Source organism: Abramis brama, assembly GCF_963993115.1.
Source record: "Abramis brama genome assembly, chromosome: 23".
NCBI lineage: Eukaryota > Metazoa > Chordata > Actinopteri > Cypriniformes > Leuciscidae > Abramis > Abramis brama.
The window spans coordinates 30975792-30997398 of NC_139985.1; the positions used below are offsets into that span (position 1 = coordinate 30975792).

The 21607-nt window shown below is 37.1% G+C and overlaps 1 protein-coding gene across 11 annotated transcripts in view; it reads right to left on the reverse strand.

The window, feature by feature from the left end:
* atp2b2 (ATPase plasma membrane Ca2+ transporting 2) overlaps positions 1 to 21607 on the reverse strand; it is a 184025-nt gene that overhangs the window by 38776 nt on the left and 123642 nt on the right. For 7 of the 11 annotated variants that reach the window (XM_084100829.1, XM_084100826.1, XM_084100828.1 and 4 more), the window contains exons 5-12: positions 19772 to 19897; positions 18401 to 18526; positions 16026 to 16058; positions 15352 to 15444; positions 12446 to 12487; positions 9185 to 9349; positions 8864 to 9078; positions 4312 to 4554 (exon numbers count right to left, since the gene is read on the reverse strand). In XM_084100829.1, the coding sequence (XP_083956955.1) occupies positions 4312 to 4554; positions 8864 to 9078; positions 9185 to 9349; positions 12446 to 12487; positions 15352 to 15444; positions 16026 to 16058; positions 18401 to 18526; positions 19772 to 19897 (1043 nt within the window). The remainder of the gene's footprint in view (positions 1 to 4311; positions 4555 to 8863; positions 9079 to 9184; positions 9350 to 12445; positions 12488 to 15351; positions 15445 to 16025; positions 16059 to 18400; positions 18527 to 19771; positions 19898 to 21607) is intronic. The other 4 variants (XM_084100834.1, XM_084100827.1, XM_084100830.1 and 1 more) reach the window with 3 other exon arrangements.

Sequence of the window (21607 nt, forward strand, 5' to 3'; positions counted from 1 at the left end):
GTGCTGAAACACTCACACACACACTGCCGCATACGCACATGTAACCTCCAATCAAGAATTGATGGGATCCCGGGAACATGACATCAGTGTCAGACCTGACCTCTCCAATCACAGGGCCAGAAGGTCTGATGGAACATGTGGTAAAGAAACCTGAGCTCAGACTACCGGCTGCAGTATCAGTGTTCGTGTTCATCACCTGTGCCATGTGTCCGACTCACATTGCAGGATTCCACTAACTCTTCCGTGGCTGCATACCGGTGAGACACGCTACATACATTATGAATGGCAAATCTGTATCAAGTACAGGTAAAAGTTTCATTTAACATTGCACAGATGCTTCAAACAGGTGGCAGCCGTTCTGCCTGAGAGCATGACATTCCCTCTGGTTGTGTTCTGGTCATTTACAATGCGGAAACAATGCTTTTTCTTTTTCCCAATAATGCTAGTTAATAGGGGTGTAACGATACCCTCATGTCACGATTCGATACATATCGCAATACTGAACTCACGATACGATATTAATGCGATACTCCAAGACATACTGTATGGTGAAATGTTTACAAAAAATGTACTGTAGATTAAAATGCTAAATTTGGTGTTACATTGTGTGTGTAAATGAATAGTCTTGGACTTGGTGCTGAAACCCAAAGCACAGGACAATAGAGACGCCAGAATAACAATATTCATGATTCTGAAGCTGAAAACACAGGATTATTTTAGACGAATATGCTTTCACTGTCACTGACTAGATATATTTATAATAATGTAGGACACTTTTACTGGGAATATCAGACATCTGGCATTATCAGGACACACACATATTCCCCCATTTCATTATTATACATTATATTCAACATTATATAGTAGTTTAATGTAGTTCTGACACTAAAACTCTGAAAACTTAAATTTTTTCTCACACAGTAATTTTCATTTTGGGTGAACTACAGTATATATTGTCACTATCCACGCATTTTTGTATTGCGATATATCGTGACACGATGTATTGTTACACCCCTACTAGTTAATATTACCACATTGGACTAAAACATTTTTTGTCCAAAACTTTGCTTTGTGTTCCTGGTCAAATACTGCTTATAAATCTCTCATTATGCTATGCTGTTGCAAACTATTGGACTCAATCTTTTTCTCAACTTTTTTTCTTTCAATAAGCACGGGTTTTGTATTTGTTTTTGACAAATGACTGATCGTAGACCTCATTAATCTGAACACATGTGCCTGAAGTGAATTAGCTTGAGTGAACTTTATTCACTCAGAAACTGAGGTGCAAGAGCTCTGATCAATGAGGCCTGCGATCAACCAGTTCCAAAAACTAATTAAAAACCTGTGCTAACTGAGAGAAAACAATCTGACAGAAAGATTGAATCCAATATTTGATTATAATATAGCATAACGAGAGATTTAAAAGGCTGGCCATTATTGATTTGGAACACCAGCGTAAGGGTTAATGAAGGATTGTTCTTCAGGGTGAGTCGGGAAGGAGGCTTTGAAAAGTTTCTGAAGCCGCTCTTGAGTTTCGGGTGAGGAAAAGGTCATGCATTAATTATATAATGTAGCAGTAAAGCATGGTAGCTTGCTGGATCTCTCACGGGATGAAGAGTTCTGCTCATTTCAGTCTATGTTAAAACAAGATGTCTGGAATGATATGCTTATCCATGCTGTGTCTGGTTCTGGGAGCTCTCAGAGCTGGTCTCCTGGGACGAGTTCAGTATGTCTGCTGAGAGGAGGCGTTCGCTAGGCCTGTTTCAGCTCATCGGCATCTCAAAGTAAGATCAGGAACAGATCTGATTCCAGCTCACAGAACCAAGAGTTGTGACTTTTGTTGATTCTTTATTTATTATTATTTTTCATAACTCATTGTCTCGGCTGTTTCCAGACTGTTCTTTTATGGAAACCAACCCAATCTGACGCTCCAAAATACACAGCGATTATTCTGCAGCGTCCTTGACTGTCAAAGAACACATATGGAGACGTACACATGACAAACACAGTCCTAATTCCAATAAACTAGGATTTCATCTCTGTGTTAATATGATACACTTTCAGCGATTTCGCTAACACTTTACAATAAGGTTCATTAGTTAACATTAGTTAACTACCTTAGTTAACATCTAAGAATGAACAATACTTCTTCAGCATTTATTAATCTTAGTTAATATTAATTTCAACATGTACTAATAAGTTATTATAATCAAATGTTGTATTTGTTAACATTAGTTAATGCACTGTGAACTAACATGAACAGACAATGAACAGCTGGATTTGTATGAACTAACATTAATAAAGATGAATAAATACAGTAACAAATGTATTGCTCATTGTTAGTTCATGTTAGTTAATACATTAACTAATGTTAACTAATGAACCTTATTGTAAAGTGTTACCGCAATTTCTATTTATTTGAAGCAAACTTTCTCTCTTGAACTTTTATAACACTGAGCATAATCCTCATTTTGAATACATACACTAAAAAATAAAGGTTCCAAAAGTTTGTTTTTTTTGCCATAGAAGAACTATTTTTGGTTCCCCAAAGAACCTTTCAGTGATCAGTAATTAAAATAACATTTTTTCTTAGTGTGAGATTAAATCTAAAGAACATTTTTCCAACGTAAAGAACCTTTTTGTGGAATGAAAAGGATGTTAAAGCGGTAGTATAATGCCCTTTTCACAAGATGTAAAATAAGTCTCTGATGTCCCCAGAGTGTGTGTGTGACGTTTTAGCTCAAAATACCCCACAGATATTTTTATACAGCATGTTAAAATTGTCACTTTTTGAGGGTGAGCAAAAACGCACTGTTTTGTGCCTGTTAGGGTTAGGGTTAGGTCCTTTAAATGCAAATGAGCAGAGGGCGGAGCTTCAAGAGCTTGTGTGTGTTAGCAGCTCCGATTACCTCACACACACACACACACACACACACGAAAATGTCAGAAACTGTTCTGCCTTTTATGTTTAAACCGGAGTCAGACAAAGATGGAGAGACTCAAGAAAAAGTGACAACATGTAGAAGCAACAGGACGTCTCTGAATGGTTAGTTGATGAATTTATGTAGCTGATGTGGAGTTAACTATCTTCAATTAGCATATTCTGTCATGATAATCTATAAATTGCTCGTATAGGAACTGTTGTGAGATGCACACAGAGTGACTTTCTATTGCATGTGAAAAGACGGATGCTCCAGTTTGAGCTGACTCACAAATGTGCTCGACTACAACAACTCTTCTCTTCTCTCAACATGGACCTGGGTGTTCTGGGGGCGGGGTTTATGTAAATTTTAGGGTTGGTGATGTCACTAACCCTGGAGGAATGTCCTGTAGTCTCTACCAGCCGTTTGTTGTAGTTCTTAAAAAGTGATTTCTGTAGAAGCAGATATTACACACTAACTAAAGTTAGAAAAGTCAAATCATAATCAACCACCCCTTTAAAGGTTCTTTATGGAACCAAAGTTGCCAATAAAGAACCTTGATTTTTAAGAGTGTAGATATTAATTTTTCAATGCGATGCTGAATGGAACGGATATAGCAATACTTAAAGGTACAGTGATTCAAATAAGCTGCATCATTTTTGGTTTTAATACACAGAGTAAAATAAGGTCCTCATTTGAATGACACATTTTTTTGTGATGCTATAATGGTGATTTATTTTATTTTTCAGAGGTTAATATTCTGCTGAACATAGTGTTCCAAAGATGGAAGAACCGTTCACACCGAGGACCATAACTGTAACCATAAAAATTAAGATGATGAATGATAAAAACATTGACAGCCAATCAGAATCCATCCTGCTTTAAGGCATTTTAAGCGGCAGATGGCTTATACTAAACAGAACGATATCATCTGCTGACGTTTACGCTAATATAGTTATGGTTAAAGTTATCTTTATAGTTATCGTTCTGGGTGACAGGCTTTTAAAGGGTTTGACTGACATGAGGGTGATGTTTCATATATTTCTGCTGACCTTGTGGTGCTAATGTATTACACTATATTACACTATATTATTAATGTATTACACTGACTGGCCAAAAAGAAAGCCGCCATTTGGAGAGTCTAGGATAGTGTATTAAGAGTCCAAACATAATGCAACTCTTGATGGAAATAAATGTTGTGATGTTGCATAAGCGAAAAAATGACATGACGAATGTACACTGTAATCTAGAACAAATTAAAGGCTAAAAGAGTCTGCAACGTCTCTGGTGCCAGGGCTGGCAGTGTATATGAGTAATATCTTGTGTTTATTCATTATTAACATTAAAGTCTATTGTTGCAAACACTGGTGTTAGCGATTTAATTTCTTACCAGTATTTTAGTAGTATAGGCGCTGTTGAGGGCTATAGCATTGACCAGTGTCTCCAGGGTTTTGGCTGGGATGGAGCTGGGCTCTGGGATCGTCTTGTAATGGAAATCCGCCACAAAGCATTGCACTGCCGTCATGCGGTTGGTGGTCAGCGTCCCAGTCTTGTCGGAGCAGATCGCCGTGGCATTGCCCATGGTCTCGCAAGCGTCCAGATGGCGGACCAAATTGTTGTCCTTCATCATTTTCTGTCAGCGCAGACAAAAAAAGTATTAGTCATATTTATAGATAACCAGCTAATATAACATGTTGTGGTAGAGTGCATTCTGGATATGCCTAAAAACTGTGATGCACTTTCCACTTTATCTATATGAGCAGCTGTCTACATAAATAACCCTCTAGCTGGTTTGTATGGAAGCTTGTTTCCGCCACAGAATGAAAAATAAATAAGGTAATTGCGAGTTTACATCTCGCAATTGTGTGATATAAAGTCGCAAATGTGTTATAAAGTCGCAATTGTGTGTTATAAAGTCGCAATTGTGTGATATAAAGTCAGAATTGTGTGATATAAAGTCAGAATTGTGTGTTATAAAGTCAGAATTGTGTATTATAAAGTCGCAATTGTGTGATATAAAGTCGCAATTGTGTTATAAAGTCGCAATTGTGTGATATAAAGTCAGAATTGTGTGATATAAAGTCAGAATTGTGTTATAAAGTCAGAATTGTGTATTATAAAGTCGCAATTGTGTGATATAAAGTCGCAATTGTGTGTTATAAAGTCACAATTGTGTAGTATAAAGTCGCAATTGTGTGTTATAAAGTCGCAATTGTGTGATATAAAGTCGCAATTGTATGTTATAAAGTCGCAATTGTGTGATATAAAGTCAGAATTGTGTGATATAAAGTCAGAATTGTGTTATAAAGTCAGAATTGTGTATTATAAAGTCGCAATTGTGTGATATAATGTCGCAATTGTGTGTTATAAAGTCGCAATTGTGTGTTATAAAGTCGCAATTGTGTGGTATAAAGTCGCAATTGTGTGTTATAAAGTCGCAATTGTGTGTTATAAAGTCGCAATTGTGTGTTATAAAGTCGCAATTGTGTGATATAAAGTCAGAATTGTGTGATATAAAGTCAGAATTGTGTGTTATAAAGTCTGAATTGTGTATTATAAAGTCGCAATTGTGTGATATAAAGTCGCAATTGTGTGATATAAAGTCGCAATTGTGTGTTATAAAGTCGCAATTGTGTGATATAAAGTCGCAATTGTGTGTTATAAAGTCACAATTGTGTGATATAAAGTCGCAATTGTGTGTTATAAAGTCGCAATTGTGTGATATAAAGTCGCAATTGTGTGTTATAAAGTCGCAATTGTGTGATATAAAGTCGCAATTGTGTGATATAAAGTCGCAATTGTGTTATAAAGTCGCAATTGTGTGTTATAAAGTCGCAATTGTGTGATATAAAGTCAGAATTGTGTGTTATAAAGTCAGAATTGTGTGCTATAAAGTCGCAATTGTGTGTTATAAAGTCGCAATTGTGTGATATAAAGTCGCAATTGTGTGTTATAAAGTCACAATTGTGTGATATAAAGTCAGAATTGTGTGATATAAAGTCAGAATTGTGTTATAAAGTCGCAATTGTGTGTTATAAAGTCGCAATTGTGTGATATAAAGTCGCAATTGTGTGTTATAAAGTCACAATTGTGTGGTATAAAGTCGCAATTGTGTGTTATAAAGTCACAATTGTGTGATATAAAGTCGCAATTGTATGTTATAAAGTCGCAATTGTGTGATATAAAGTCAGAATTGTGTGATATAAAGTCAGAATTGTGTTATAAAGTCAGAATTGTGTATTATAAAGTCGCAATTGTGTGATATAAAGTCGCAATTGTGTGTTATAAAGTCGCAATTGTGTGATATAAAGTCGCAATTGTGTGATATAAAGTCGCAATTGTGTGTTATAAAGTCGCAATTGTGTGTTATAAAGTCGCAATTGTGTGATATAAAGTCAGAATTGTGTGATATAAAGTCAGAATTGTGTTATAAAGTCAGAATTGTGTATTATAAAGTCGCAATTGTGTGTTATAAAGTCGCAATTGTGTGTTATAAAGTCGCAATTGTGTGATATAAAGTCGCAATTGTGTGATATAAAGTCGCAATTGTGTTATAAAGTCGCAATTGTGTGTTATAAAGTCGCAATTGTGTGATATAAAGTCGCAATTGTGTGTTATAAAGTCATAATTGTGTGTTATAAAGTCGCAATTGTGTGATATAAAGTCGCAATTGTGTTATAAAGTCGCAATTGTGTGTTATAAAGTCAGAATTGTGTGTTATAAAGTCGCAATTGTGTGATATAAAGTCGCAATTGTGTTATAAAGTCGCAATTGTGTGATATAAAGTCGCAATTGTGTGATATAAAGTCGCAATTGTGTGATATAAAGTCAGAATTGTGTGTTATAAAGTCAGAATTGAGAGATATAAACTCGCAATTCTGAGAATTATTATTTTTCCTTAGAATTTGACTTTATAACTCGCAATTGCGTGTTTATATCTCACAATTCTCAGAAAAGATGTCAGAATTACTAGATATAAACTCGCAATTGTGTGTTATAAAGTCAGAATTTCGTGATATAAAGAAAAAAAGTCAGAATTGCAGAAATTCTGACTTCATAACACACAATTGCGGCTTTATGTCCCGCAATTCTGACTTTATATCACGCAATTCTGACTTTATATCACGCAATTCTGACTTTATATCACGCTATTCTGACTTTATATCACGCTATTCTGAGAAATAAAGTCAAGATGAGAGATGTAAACTCGCAATTGTGAGATAAAAAGTCGTAATTATCTTTTAAAGTGCTTTATTCTATGGTGGAAACAAGCTTCCACCGAAATGGGACATTTTGATGTTCATGAATGTTTTTTCGTGCTATAATGTATTGAAGTGAAAGAAAACACACGTACTGCCGCTTGAAATGAGGAGCATCAGCAATTCATCACATTTAAGAGCGTCAAAACGCCACTTATTGTTTCAATTTTGTGATAAAAAGGACAGAGTTTGAAAGCTGAGACGTTTTTCTTAATTAAGAAAACCTGAAGCTCTTTGTCATCATTGGAAGGGAAGCACGCTACGAATAATGACTGGTGTGGGGAAAAACGCGGACCTGGCAACCCTGGCTTGAACTATGGGTGATTCCTAGGGTCAAATAAAGCCTGCATTAATGTCGCTATTTTTTAACTGTTAATGCATTATTGTCACTGCGACAGCCCTAAATTCAACAGAAGAGACGTTTTCTCCACACACATGAAGAGGTGCAGTCTGACATGTTTCTCTGCACACTTTTGATTGACAGGATATAATCGGCCCTGATCATTGGCTGTTTTTAAACAATCTGCCATTGGCCGACAGTGAAAATAATAGCTTTTATCGGCCAATACCGATTATTGGCTGGTTAATAGATGAATCCATAAAAACAATAAAATACAAATACTTGACATATATAATGAAAAGACAAAAACAACAAGAAAAACGGTGCAGACGGATGCAAGTATGTGAACAGGATACACTCTGAATCAGTGTTGGCATTAAAAGTGTCCCTATGATGCCCAAAATTGCTCTCTGGGTAATCAGCTCATTAGGTTAATTTAATGTCAAAGTATTAAAGGATTAGTTCACTTCAGAATTAAAATGTCCTTATAATTGACTCTCCCGCACGTCATCCAAGATGTTCATGTCTTTCTTTCTTCAGTGGAAAAGAAATGAAGGTTTTTGAGGAAAACACTCCAGGATGTTTCTCCATATAGTGTCTTCAATGGGGTCCAACGGGTCGAAGGTCCAGATGTGAGTTTCAGTGCAGCTTCAAAGTCTCGACACGATCCAGCCGAGGAATAAGAGTCTCATCTAGACAAACCAGCGGACATTTATAACAAAATAAACATTTATATACTTTTAACCACAAATGCTCGTACATTACGTAATCACGTTGAAAGGTCATGCGTGAAATAGGCAGAAGTACTGACCCAGTGTTTACAAAGCGAACGTGCAAAGACTGAGGCAAACGCCATTAAAAAAAAAAAAAAAAAAAGGTAAAATGATGTCGGACGATTTTGAAGTTGGAAGAGAAACTGAGATTTTTCACACTGCTCTACATTTTCCGCCTACGTCAGGTTACAGCCTTACCTTTCCAATGAGATTACGTAATGTTAAGACCAGCATTTGTGGTTAAAAGTATATATTTTTTAATTTTTTGTTATAAAATGTCCGCTGGTTTGTCTAGATGAGACTCTTATTCCTCGGCTGGATCGTGTCGAGACTTTGAAGCTGCACTGAAACTCACATCTGGACCTTCGACCCGTTGGACCCCATTGAAGACACTATATGGAGAAACATCCTGGAGTGTTTTCCTCAAAAACCTTCATTTCTTTTCCACTGAATAAAGAAAGACATGAACATCTTGGATGACGTGGTGGAGAGTAAATGATCAGGAAATTTTAATTCTGAAGTGAACTACTCCTTTGAACTAGATCTAAACAGTGTGTGTTCTTCACGTACCTTCACGGAGTAGGCCAGAGAGATGGTCACGGCAAGCGGAAGGCCTTCAGGAACCGCAACCACCAGGACTGTAACACCAATAATGAAGAACTTGACAAAATACTGAATGTAGACTGGAGTGCACTCCGGCAGCCACGGCCTCTTCTGAAGCACAAAGTTATCGATCGCGAAGTAAAGCACCAGGATGATGACTGTAATGGCAGACATTACCAAACCTGAGGACCAGATCACATTAAACACGGCATTAGAGCTCCACTGCGATGAGAAAGCGCCAAACCTGCAGACTCCTAATCCTCCAAACACCCTGAAAACACGCAGCACCTGCTTTGCCGATTTGCACAGCCAGCTTCGTCAGTTTTCCTTGCAGAACGGATTTCTCTTTCTTGGAGACGTTGGCCTTCTTCTTCTCTTTGTCATCGGTCTCTCCTCCCTCTGCGCTCTTCAAGGGCTGCATCTCCATCGCAGCGGCGCCATCTTGCTTTTTCACTGTAAAGACCACAGAAAACACACGTCGGTAATGGGCCGACCTTTGCTCACTACTATGATTAACGCTGGACCTCGTTGTGAGGGAATCACAAAATAAGAATAAACCAGAGTTTGAACTCTACTGTTGGGTTTTGTATGTTTGATTGTATATAAATAGTAACTCGTTAACATAATATATGAATGACCGTTATGTGAAATTCCAATAGAAGTCAACATTTCAAGAGGACCAGTAATCTTCTTTTATTTTAAGTACAATTACTTTGGTTTGCAACCAAATTCAGCCAACCACCAATTTAATATGTTATTTTGAATATCTACATTGATCAAAGGAAACGTGAGGAGGTGAATGAATTTTACATTTATCCAGGAACTGGATTAAACCCCAATCCCGGGAACATTACATGGTTGAGAGACGACTGAAAAACCTTTTCATGGGATCTGATGACAGAAGCTGGGTATCAAGTTATACAGGACAAACATCTTAAAGGGACAGTTCACCCAAAAATGTAAGTTCTATCATTACTCAACCTTATTTTGCTTCAAACATTTATTTCTTTACTCCAAACCCTAGATTGATAGATAATTTCCTGAACATTTCGCCTGTGTTTAAGACAAAAGACAAAAACATAATGATTTTTAAATGTTTTTGATTTTTTTTTTTTTTTAAAGTTTAATCTTGTTTAATGCGAACTTGAAAGGGAACATTCCATTTCATCATTGTTCCAAGTTCAAACATTATGGGAATGTTACTTTTGAATGTTTCTCGGAATGTTCTGAAACAAGTCGTAACATTTAAGAAAACTTTAGGCAAGGCAAGTGTTGAGAACATTATTAAAAACCAGTTGAACGGACGTTCTGTGAATGTTACTGACAGAATGTTTGTCTCACAGAAGAAAGAAACCAGGGCCCGGTTCCCCGATAACGCTCACTCTTAGCGCGCTAAGAAGACTCGAAAGATATATCTTACCAAAGGTGTTTATGTTCCTAAGTGTGTTCCCCGAACCATACCTTATAAAGCTGCTTAAGATATTCCTTCTTACGTGTGACGTTACCCGGTGCTGTCCGTGGCGATGCTGCTGAATCTGCTGATATCGACGGCTCGAGAATCAATTATTCTCTCGTGCAGGGGCTGTTTATGTGAGAAAGCGGTGATCTTTATAAAAGAAGCACTTCAGAAATAGTTGAAATTGCATTTATTAGGACTCATGGGATATTATAAAAAATAATCAAAACTATAATAGCCTAGCCTACATATTTTAAAATTGTATCATATATTGCTGCCATAATAACCTTTTCAAATTTTTACGTGCCTTCTTCTCTTTCCCATTTTTGTTCGCTGAGGTGGAGCTGCGATTAAATATTGTTCTTGGAAATACTTTCCGGCGTTTCAGTAATAAAAGTTTACATCTTGCGTACGGTGCTCGGCAGTGATCAAAAAGGGTTTAAACAGTGGATTTTGAATCTCTTCTTGTAAACTCGGAGATGTGGATTCAGACGGCAATTAAATTACCACACGACCTGTTTGTCAAAAAACAGTAGGTACTAATTTGGCCAGGGATTTTTACGCGTGTTGGGTGAGAAAAACACTGTTATTATGGATTCGGACGGCACTAAAATCACCGACTTACCCCTGTAAATGTTTAAAATACCGGACGAGCCCATGAGAAAAAATATTAGCGTCCGAATAGGACTTAACTCACAGTAGCCTATGCTTTCACTGGCCTTTAAAAGCGCTCTTTAATTAAATTAATAATATTGTATAATAATATAATTAAAAATCTAACAACAATCAGTGTAATGACAATTTTATTCTTTGCATGAAAACACTTGAATTCGCCTAATTGAACACTGTCTGGGTGTATTAAAACTTCAGAATTATATTCGTAAAGACCTGCAACAGTGATGAGGTGAAGCTAAGAGTGGTCCAGACCAACCTTACGATAGTGTGACTTACAGAAGATATACTTAGCGAACGAACGTGTCGGGAATCGTGCCATAACGTTAAGAGAGAGGTTAAGGAATAGGTTAAGAACTACTTAGCGATAAGAACGCTTTGGGGAACCGGGCCCTGGTTCTTATTCAGAACTGGTTTCATAAAAACTAAAACTAAAATAATAAAATAAAATAATAAAAATACAAATAAAATAATACAAATTATGTACAATTTTTATGCACTACCTTTGGGATACTTTTATAGAATTTGTGTGTGCTTTTTGAGGCTTGAACGCCTCATTCATTGTAACTGAATGGAAATGAGCAACCGGCACATTATTCAAAATAATCTTTTGTGTTCAGCAGAAGAAAGAAAGTCATTCAGTTTTGAAACGACACAAGGGTGAGTAAATGATGACGTGGAATGATTCCTTGCTTATTTTTACTTTTGGGTGAAATTTTCCTTTAAGGCAAAAGACGCAGTTTTCCACTACTTAATGCATCTTGTGCAATGTTTGCCACATTTTAAAGCAATATAAACCAGTAATGCCTCCACCACCAATTATATCTTTGTGACACGAAACAAAAGATGTGTAGCATCAACTGTCTAAATCCATTGATACCGTGTTCACAGTCAGTTACTCGTACTGCATACATTTTATGCATACTGTTTTTAATGCACTGATATGTGCATTATAAAATTGAAAAACATTAAACCTTTTGCATATATTCAACTTTAAGACCTGCAAATGATCAGAAACTTGATGGGAGTTCAATACCGAACACACAACGCCTAAGCCAGACTATCCTGTGAACAAAACTTAAACGCAAAGTATTTATTAATACAAGCAGCTGCTAGCCAAATACATGGATGAAAAATACATTTCTGCTGTCAATATTTGAATACAACTTTCACAATTACTTGAAATGAATCGAAACCTCTGGATATTTTTGTCTGCAAAGGCGTAAGTAACCCCAGAGCAAAAACTACAGGTGAAATATACACTCGATCATTAAAATGACTGTAGAATTGGACGAGGACAGGAACCCTGACACACACATGAGAAGCACAACAAACAGACGAGCTGACATCCGAACCGGTGTGAACGGAGGAATAAAATCATGGTGAGCGCTCAAACCAGCGGTAAAGTGAAAGCAGGTTACCTTTGGTCTGGTTGTTCTCCATATTTCCATCCTGCATTTTACCTAAGATGAAGGCATCCACACACACAGGACAAAAATAACAGAAAGCAGACGATAAAACATTCATCACATGGACATTACAGTGAAATCAAATTAAAAAAGGAAGACAGAGAATGAGTAATTTATCAACATCATTGTGAGTCACATACGTAACACAGAATTGATTTATAATGGAGTTCTGAGGTGTATTATGGCTTTATATCAGATGCAGCGTAAGCTACCATCCACATATAGGTCTAGATGTTGAATAAATAAAACAGCATGTGTTTTGATGCACTGTGTTGATTTTTGAAGTATATGCAATATGTGTGTTTGTTAGAACAAAAATGGATGTTCTGTTGTGTGTTTTCATGTCATTTTGACAGAAGTGCCATGGAATATCTAATATGTATACATCGCTTTACACTCATTATATCTTGGTTTGTCACTATGATTTGTCATAAAGGAAGAATTGGGAAGCAGTCATTCAGAAGATATTCCATGGAGGATAAATGGAAGAGAAACACTCAACACAATGAAGGACAAGAGAAACAGCACGACTCTACTGGACATGCGGGAAGAAGAACTGCTACAGAACAGCCATGCAACAGCACAGGAGGATCGGGAAAACGGATTTATCCCATCACACGAATACACGTGCAACTACATGGGTACTCTAGTGTGGGAACATTCGTCTGAAACACGGCCGAAATGTTCAGGAAATCATCTATCAATCTAGGGTTTGGAGTCAAGAACTGGTTCTTATTCAGAGCTGGTTTCATAAAAATAAAATAAAATTAAATAAAATTAAATTAAATTAAATTAAATTAAATTAAATTAAATTAAATTAAATTAAATTAAATTAAATTAAATTAAATTAAATTAAATTAAATTAAATTAAATTAAATTAAATTAAATTAAATTAAATTAAATTAAATTAAATTAAATTAAAAATTTAACATACCAAAAGAAAATAAATTTCCTATTGCTTTAAAAAAAAAAAAAAAAAAAAAACTGGTTTCATAAAAACTAATAATAATAATAATAATAACAATAAAAAATTAAATTAAATTAAATTAAATTAAATTAAAAAAATAACATACCAAAAGCAAATAAATGTCATATAGATTGCTTTGAAGAAAAGTAATTTGCATTTATTGTATTGCTGAATTTAACTTAAGTCAACAAGTTCGAAATATAACCCACAAATGAAGGAGTAACATTAACTTGTATTTTACTAATTGATATGTGTGTGTGTTGGAATATTTACACACATGGATATTGTATGTATCTGTTACTGTAAAAATACTGTAGTTTTTTTGTACACTACGGTTCGAAAGATTGAGGGCGGGAAAATTCTTTAATATTTTTGAAATAAGTCTCTTCTGCTCACCAAGGCTGCATTCTTTGATCAAAAATACAGTAAAAATAGTGAAATATTATTATAATGTAAATCATCTGTTTTCTATGTGAATATACAGTAAAGTGTAATTTATTCTTGTGATCAAAGCTGAATTTTCAGCATCATTACTCCAGTCTTCAGTGTCACATGATCCTTCAGAAATCACTCTAATATGATGATTTGATGCTCAAGAAACATTTATGATTATTATCAATGTTGAAAACAGTTGTGCTGCTGCATATTTCTGTGGAAAACATCATACATTTTTATTTTTCAGGATTCTTTGATGAATAGCAAGTCCAAAAGAACAACATTTATTTGAAATAGAATCATTTTGTAACATTATGAATGTCTTTACTGTAACTTTTGATCAATTTAATGCATCCTTGCTGAATAAAACTATACATTTCTTTAGAAACAAGAAACAATGAACAGTATATGTGTGCAACAGTTTAACAATTAAATACTAATGGGATATTGTTGTAGAATCATACATTTAAATTATAATTCGTATCAAATACGCTCGTGTCATAAATTGTATTCCAACACACCAAAGACACAACAAGTCATGATTTTCTTTCTGAAATGTAAATTTACCCACTAAAACTAAATCATGTTTTTAATTTGTGCTTAAGTTCCGGTAATAGTCATGTGGCCTATTTCAACCAATGGGACGATCCACATTGTGTATCTGCTGCTGGCATACGTAACAATAAAGGAACGAAAAGGGTAGAATAGGGAAGAGAACAATAAAGGAGTTAGCGATCAGAGGGTTCATGCACTGAGAGGACAGGATAGGAAGAGCAATGCCTTGTACAAATACCCACACTTGCGGTCTTTGCTCTCGACCACTCGTCTACTTGCATGACGTATTTCCTCTATTTAGGCGTAAGTGTGTGTAGAGCTTTTGATTATTCGATGGGACACACTTATAGTCTTGCAAAAAAGTAGCTTTTATTTATTATATTTGAAATACTTTGCATTTTAAAATAAACTTCCACATGTCTGTTCAGTAGTCGCTATATATCCAACAGAAGACACTAATTTAAAATTGTGGTGATAAAAGTGATAAAAACAGTTGCAAATGTTGTACAGAATAGGCCTACACATTCCATACTCATCTTTGCACCAATAAAATGTGCAACACTTTATGATTTTACCACCAAATTATATGCACTAATTAATTTAAATGACAAAAAAATGTTTTCCTCAACATCTCGCGATTTCGGGGCACATGAGTCCCTGAACATAATGCATGATGGGATACGCTTAGCCTCGAATACACTTAGATAGTGTGGGTTTAGTGTGCATTAAGGGCACTTTGGCATTTTTAAGACAAGGGACAGTCTTGCACACTTACTGTCACGTGCACACGCTCTCAAGTGGCCAGGACCGCAAGTGTGGGTATTTGGACAAGGCAATAGACAACTGGAGAAGGAGAGGCGGAGCCAGTGAGTGACGGACAGCGAAGGCCTGCTCAACCTACCATTGACTAGGCTGGTATTACCAGGGGCATTTGCGCTTGCCGCACCATCGGTAGCTATAGTCGCGATGGGGTGTGAGGAGGGATGCGAGCAGTCTAGCCGTAATAATGAACAAAAGTAGCATGGTTATCACCATTAGTACTCTCTCAATACACTGCTGTCAACAGAAAGGTGACTTTAAAGAATGACATCGATGGGAAAAAACACTGCAACATAAGACAGGTTACACATAATATGGCAGACGAAAAGTCGAGGCACAAAACTACACAATGATCAATGGCACAAAACTCTAGAGCTCCAATTGCTATTTACACAACCAATCACGGTAAGAACAGGTGATTCAAAAAATGAATAAAACAACCAAATTAAAAGCATGCTTCAAAATCAAATCCAAGTGCTTCAAATACAACAGTAGGGTGTCAGACTACGAGGCTACAAAACCGTGATCAATCTGATATCATCAATCTATCCGGCCTTGAGGGAATCACCCGTCCATCACAACCTCCCGATCGTCGTCTATGCGGGATCATGGATGAAATGCATTTCTTTGAATACTTAAAAAGAGCTTCTTTTTAAGTGAAAGATCACGGTTGCTAAAGCAGGGTTCGGGAGGGAAGAGCAGGTTTAGTGGGGTAGTAAAAGAGCGTGTCCTCGGGTACAGAGATGTATACTGTACCTGCCAGCTGATGGCCGTCCTCCAGAGCCTGACCTGTGGCAGTTTGCAGAACAACAAACACATAAGCCTTATGCTGACAAACAGCACACGCTACCCAACCAGAAAAAGCACTTGAAGTATCCACTGTGTGCACACGAATAAACAGGGGCACGTTCTACCCAAAAGCAGTGTCTGATTGAGGGAAAAAGAGCGGCACGTTTTGATTAATACTTTATTTGCTGACCAGCATGTGGGAGATTGACAGGGTGCTGCTGGAGTCCAATCGTAACAGCACGCGTGATTCGAGATATCAAACCTGTGGAATGAGTTACGCATCGTACTTTAAAGGGGTCATGAACTGAGAAATAACTGACATTTAAGAGGTCATCATACATAGTTTCAGATCTAAAAACTTCCTTGTTAGTCCAAAATCAGCTTTTATTGAAACCAAGCCTAGAGAACGACTCGTTGTGGAATGTGCCGATTTATGGCGTAATAGAAGACCGCTTCTGCAGATCAACGCAACTTTGGCCCCGCCCACTGGCGAGTTAGTGAGATTACAGGATCACTGACTGGACTAAAAATAATATTACCTTCCAAAGGATCCTAATGTTAGGAATGTGGTTATTTTATTTATTTTCAACAATGTGAATGTCTCAGTTGAGCATTATTGTTTGTTCACTGTCGATTCTTTGGCTAATCAGTCATAATTTCGGCGCATGCTTTGCAAACAGACTTTTATGACATGGACTCGACAGTAATGCATGTAGCATTTGCATCATGGAGTCCATGAAATTGTGACTGATTTGCCAAAGAATCGACAAACAAATAATGCTCAACTGAGACATTCACAGTAACCGTGTTCATTCTAATGCCTGATCTGTGACCAGTAATTTCTTAATATGTAATGATTCATGTACAGTCCGATGATTTTTGTCTATGTGCCAGTAAATTAAACCAGTGAGTGACTTAATGGTCAACTTCACATTTTTTCTCTTAGCAGGATTTAAAATGTGATTAAATTTTATACAGAAAGTGATCAGAGAACGCTCCCTTTGCAATCACTGCTGAGCTGTCAATCAAACACCGCAAGTTTCCACTTAAGTCTCACAGCCAATCACAGCAGTGGGCGTTTCCACTGAAGTCTCACAGCCAATCACAGCAGTGGGCGTTTACACTGAAGTCTCACAGCCAATCACAGCAGTGGGAGTTTACACTGAAGTCTCACAGCCAATCACATCAGTGGGTGTTTCCACTGAAGCCTCACAGCCAATCACATCAGTGGGTGTTTCCACTGAAGTCTCACAGCCAATCACATCAGTGGGCGTTAACACTGAAGTCCCACAGCCAATCACAGCAGTGGGCTTTTACACTGGAGTCTCACAGCCAATCACATCAGTGGGCGTTTCCACTGAAGTCTCACAGCCAATCACAGCAGTGGGCGTTTACACTGGAGTCTCACAGCCAATCACATCAGTGGGCGTTTCCACTGAAGTCTCACAGCCAATCACAGTAGTGGGCGTTTCCACTGAAGTCTCACAGCCAATCACAGTAGTGGGCGTTTCCACTTAAGTCCCACAGCCAATCACAGCAGTTGGCGTTTCCACTGAAGTCTCACAGCCAATCACAGCAGTGGGCGTTTCCACTGAAGTCTCACAGCCAATCACAGCAGTGGGCGTTTACACTGAAGTCTCACAGCCAATCACAGTAGTGGGCGTTTCCACTTAAGTCCCACAGCCAATCACAGCAGTTGGCGTTTCCACTTAAGTCCCACAGCCAATCACAGCAGTTGGCGTTTACACTGAAGTCTCACAGCCAATCACAGCAGTGGGCGTTTACACTGAAGTCTCACAGCCAATCACAGCAGTGGGCGTTTACACTGAAGTCTCACAGCAGACACGCCCCTTCAAACAGAGCGTTCAAATCAGAGGCTTAAATCAGGGTAGGAAAAATGCCTTTTATTTCTAACTTATGACAATTTTTGATGTGAAAGCCAGGAAATATTATAAAATAAAATAAAATAAGCAGTTCATGACCCCTTTAATACTTTGGGTTAAAGGTTTGTTCAAACCATGAAATACGAGCAATTGTAAATACACGACTGGGCAGAAGTTTGGAAAAAAAACATAATTATTCCAAACTATTCTGGCAGTTTTGCTAAAACAGGGTGAGTTTTATCAATTATAAACTGTGTTTTCACTTTTAGTATGCTTTATAATGTTCTTTTCGCCCAGTGTCCTGTTTTTTTTAGGATTACAAAGATCTGCTGATAAAAGAAAAAGGTTTATGCGATAATAACAACATTAACTGGCAGGAATGAATGTTGATCCCGTACAGAAGTGTTGGTGGAATGCAGCTCTGCTGAGGTTCTGTCAGGCTGAGCTTTAGTTACGCACCTTTCTTCTCTTTTTTCTCCTCCTCCTCTCCACCAGCACCGAGCAAAGTGAAGATGATCCCGGTCTGAGAGTTCACCCCGACAGCCATGACCACCATCCGACCCGAGCCCTCCATCACATGCGTGCCTGGGGATTCAGTTAACGGCAGAGTAAGTCATGGAGAAACTGTAAGTAATGGCAGGCCTGACGCTCTCACCTCGGCACAACTGACACAATGTGTGATCTCATAGATGACTGCTGTCTGACAACACCAATCCCTCACACACACGCGCACACACACACACACACACCTGACTGTAGAAGTGAGAACTGACTCATTCATCAAAGCTAATTGATAGAGTTTATGCTCTCAAATGTACCACTACTCTCAAACACCGAACAGACAACTGCGTCCTTTTCAATATAAAGTTGTAGAATCAAAGTACATGAAAGGACAATAAATGATGTGGTTGGCACTGAATAGCATAACTAATAAATATGTTTAAATTATTAGCGGTAACACTTTACAACAAGGTCGCATCGCATTTGTTAACATTAGTTAGTTAATGCATTACATAAACGAAGCAATGGATTTTTTACAGCATAGTTTAAAAAGTAGATTTGAGTTTTCATGTAAATCACAGTGCATTAACTTATGTTAACAGATACAACTTTTGATTTGTAAAATTATTGAATTTAACAACACATAATTGTTGAAATTAACATGAAAAAAGAGTGTTAAATACTGTAGAATTATTGGTTATTGTTAGTTCATGTTTAGTTAACTCATTTTAACAAATGAAACCTTAACATGAAGCTAGTTTCTAATTCAAACACATCAAATAACAGATTTCCATCCGTCCAATCTTAACCTGCATCAAACAAACATAATCATGCAATGTTTTCATTCAGACCTAATCTGTTTGATTGATATTTAATTATTATAATTATTATTATGATATTTAATATTGTTAATTAATTACCAAAAAATATAATTCTTAACTGTGGCCAACATTTTGCACAAAACATTGTTACCACATAAATGAAATATTAAATTAGAAAAAGAAAAAAAAATCCTCAAAATAATGACATCAAAGTAGTGCCATTTTTGGGTACTTTCTACAGCATGATGGGAAAACAAGTAAATAATATAACATTAAACACTTTCTAAAGGTTAAGCACCTCCTTTCAATGACTACTTGTTAAAAACATTAAATAATTAAGCCTATTTGTGGGAAGTGCCACTTATATTTTTTGCCTGTGCTGATCGATTTGAATTTTTTGATCAGTGTGGATGCAAGTGGATGTCGAACTTCAATACTTATTATGTGTAAAAGAGCACAACAAAGTGAACACTGTGAAAGTAAAATATAGTAGTAAAGAGGGATTCACCAGAGAGAAGCATGGGGTCTTTATCTGCAGCTTTGCGCACGTGGTCGGATTCTCCCGTCAGAGAACTCTCATCGATCTTCAGATCGTTGCCTTGTATCAAGACCCCGTCCGCTGGGAGCAGGTCACCTGAACACAGGAAGGGCTAGCAATTTAACATGCACATTTTGTAGAACTACTAAAAAAAAAACTAAAAAAACATGCCTCACCAAACCACACCAACCACACAAAAAAATGAGGCGCTTTCCATACAGGAACACGTAATGAAACTTGATACATCAGAAAAGAACAGCATCTTAAAGGATTAGTTCACTTCAGAATTACAATTTCCTGATAATTGACTCTCCCCCACGTAATGCAAGATCTTCATGTCTTTCTTTCTTCAGTGGAAAAGAAATGAAGGTTTTTGAGGAAAACATTCCAGGAAGTTTCTCCATATAGTGTCTTCAATGGGGTCCAACGGGTCGAAGGTCCAGATGTGAGTTTCAGTGCAGCTTCAAAGTCTCGACACGATCCCAGTCGAAGAATAAGAGTCTCATCTAGACAAACCAGTGGACATTTTATAACAAAATAAATGTATATACTTATATACTTTATATATATACATTTATATACTTTTTAACCTCAAATGCTGGTCTTGCTCTAGCTGTGATGCGACACACATTGTGTAATCACGTTGAAAGGTCAAGCATGACGTAAGCGTAAGAACCGACCTAGTGTTTGCAAAGCAAATGTGCAAAGAATAAGTCAAACGCCATTTACAAAAAATAAATAAATAAAAGGTGAAACAACGATGTCGGACGATTTTGAAGTTGAATTTTTCACCCTACCCTAAATTTTTTAACCAGAACATGCATGACCTTTCAACATGATTACGTAATGTGTGTCACATCACAGCTAGTCCAAGACCAGCATTTGTGGTTAAAAGTATATAAATGTTTATTTTTTTAGAAAATGGCCAATGGTTTGTCTAGATCAGACTCTTATTCCTCGGCTGGATCGTGTCGAGACTTTGAAGCTGCACTGAAACTCACATCTGGACCTTCGACCCGTTGGACCCCATTGAAGACACTATATGGAGAAACATCCTGGAGCGTTTTCCTCAAAAACCTTCATTTCTTTTCCACTGAAGAAAGAAACACATGAACATCTTGCATTACGTGCGGGAGAGTAAATTATCAGGAAATTTTAATTCTGAAGTGAACTAATCCTTTAAAAGTTCAACACTCATTATGGTGCGATATGTTTTTTTTTTAAAAACATGATATTCAAAGTAAGTCTTCAGCTTAACTGGATAAATCCAACGGTCAAGAGCACAACGGGGATAAAACTGTTACTGAACACAGGCAGCCACTCAGCAATGGAGCATATTTCAGAATCTAATCTCCAAAAGCTCTTCTTAGTGCCTTTGTGTTCCTTCCAACAATTCCTTCAGTTTCTCCAAACAACAAGTCTGGATCAATATCGCTGTCTCCAAAGAATTCCAAAGTTGATCCTCTAAGATGGCACATGTCAAGCATTTCACAACAGAATCTCTCTCCAATTATTATGAGTTTACAGCCCTAAGTCAGAATAGCAGTGTGTTGTGCAACAATAGGCAACACTATATTGTAGGTGTTCCCCAGGGTTCGGTATTGGGCCCTTCTGTTGTTTTGTATATCAAAAATGTGTTTTCGTTCAGAGATAATTCTGCTTTCATTTTCCATCTTTGCAATGCATCATATCATCTCCCACACATGTTCAAAAATAACGGTAAGCTACTGCTAACCACCGCTGTACTAGTCAAGGAGATGGAGCCCCTTTTCCAGCTTGCCAAACGCTCTCACCCACAGGATCCCT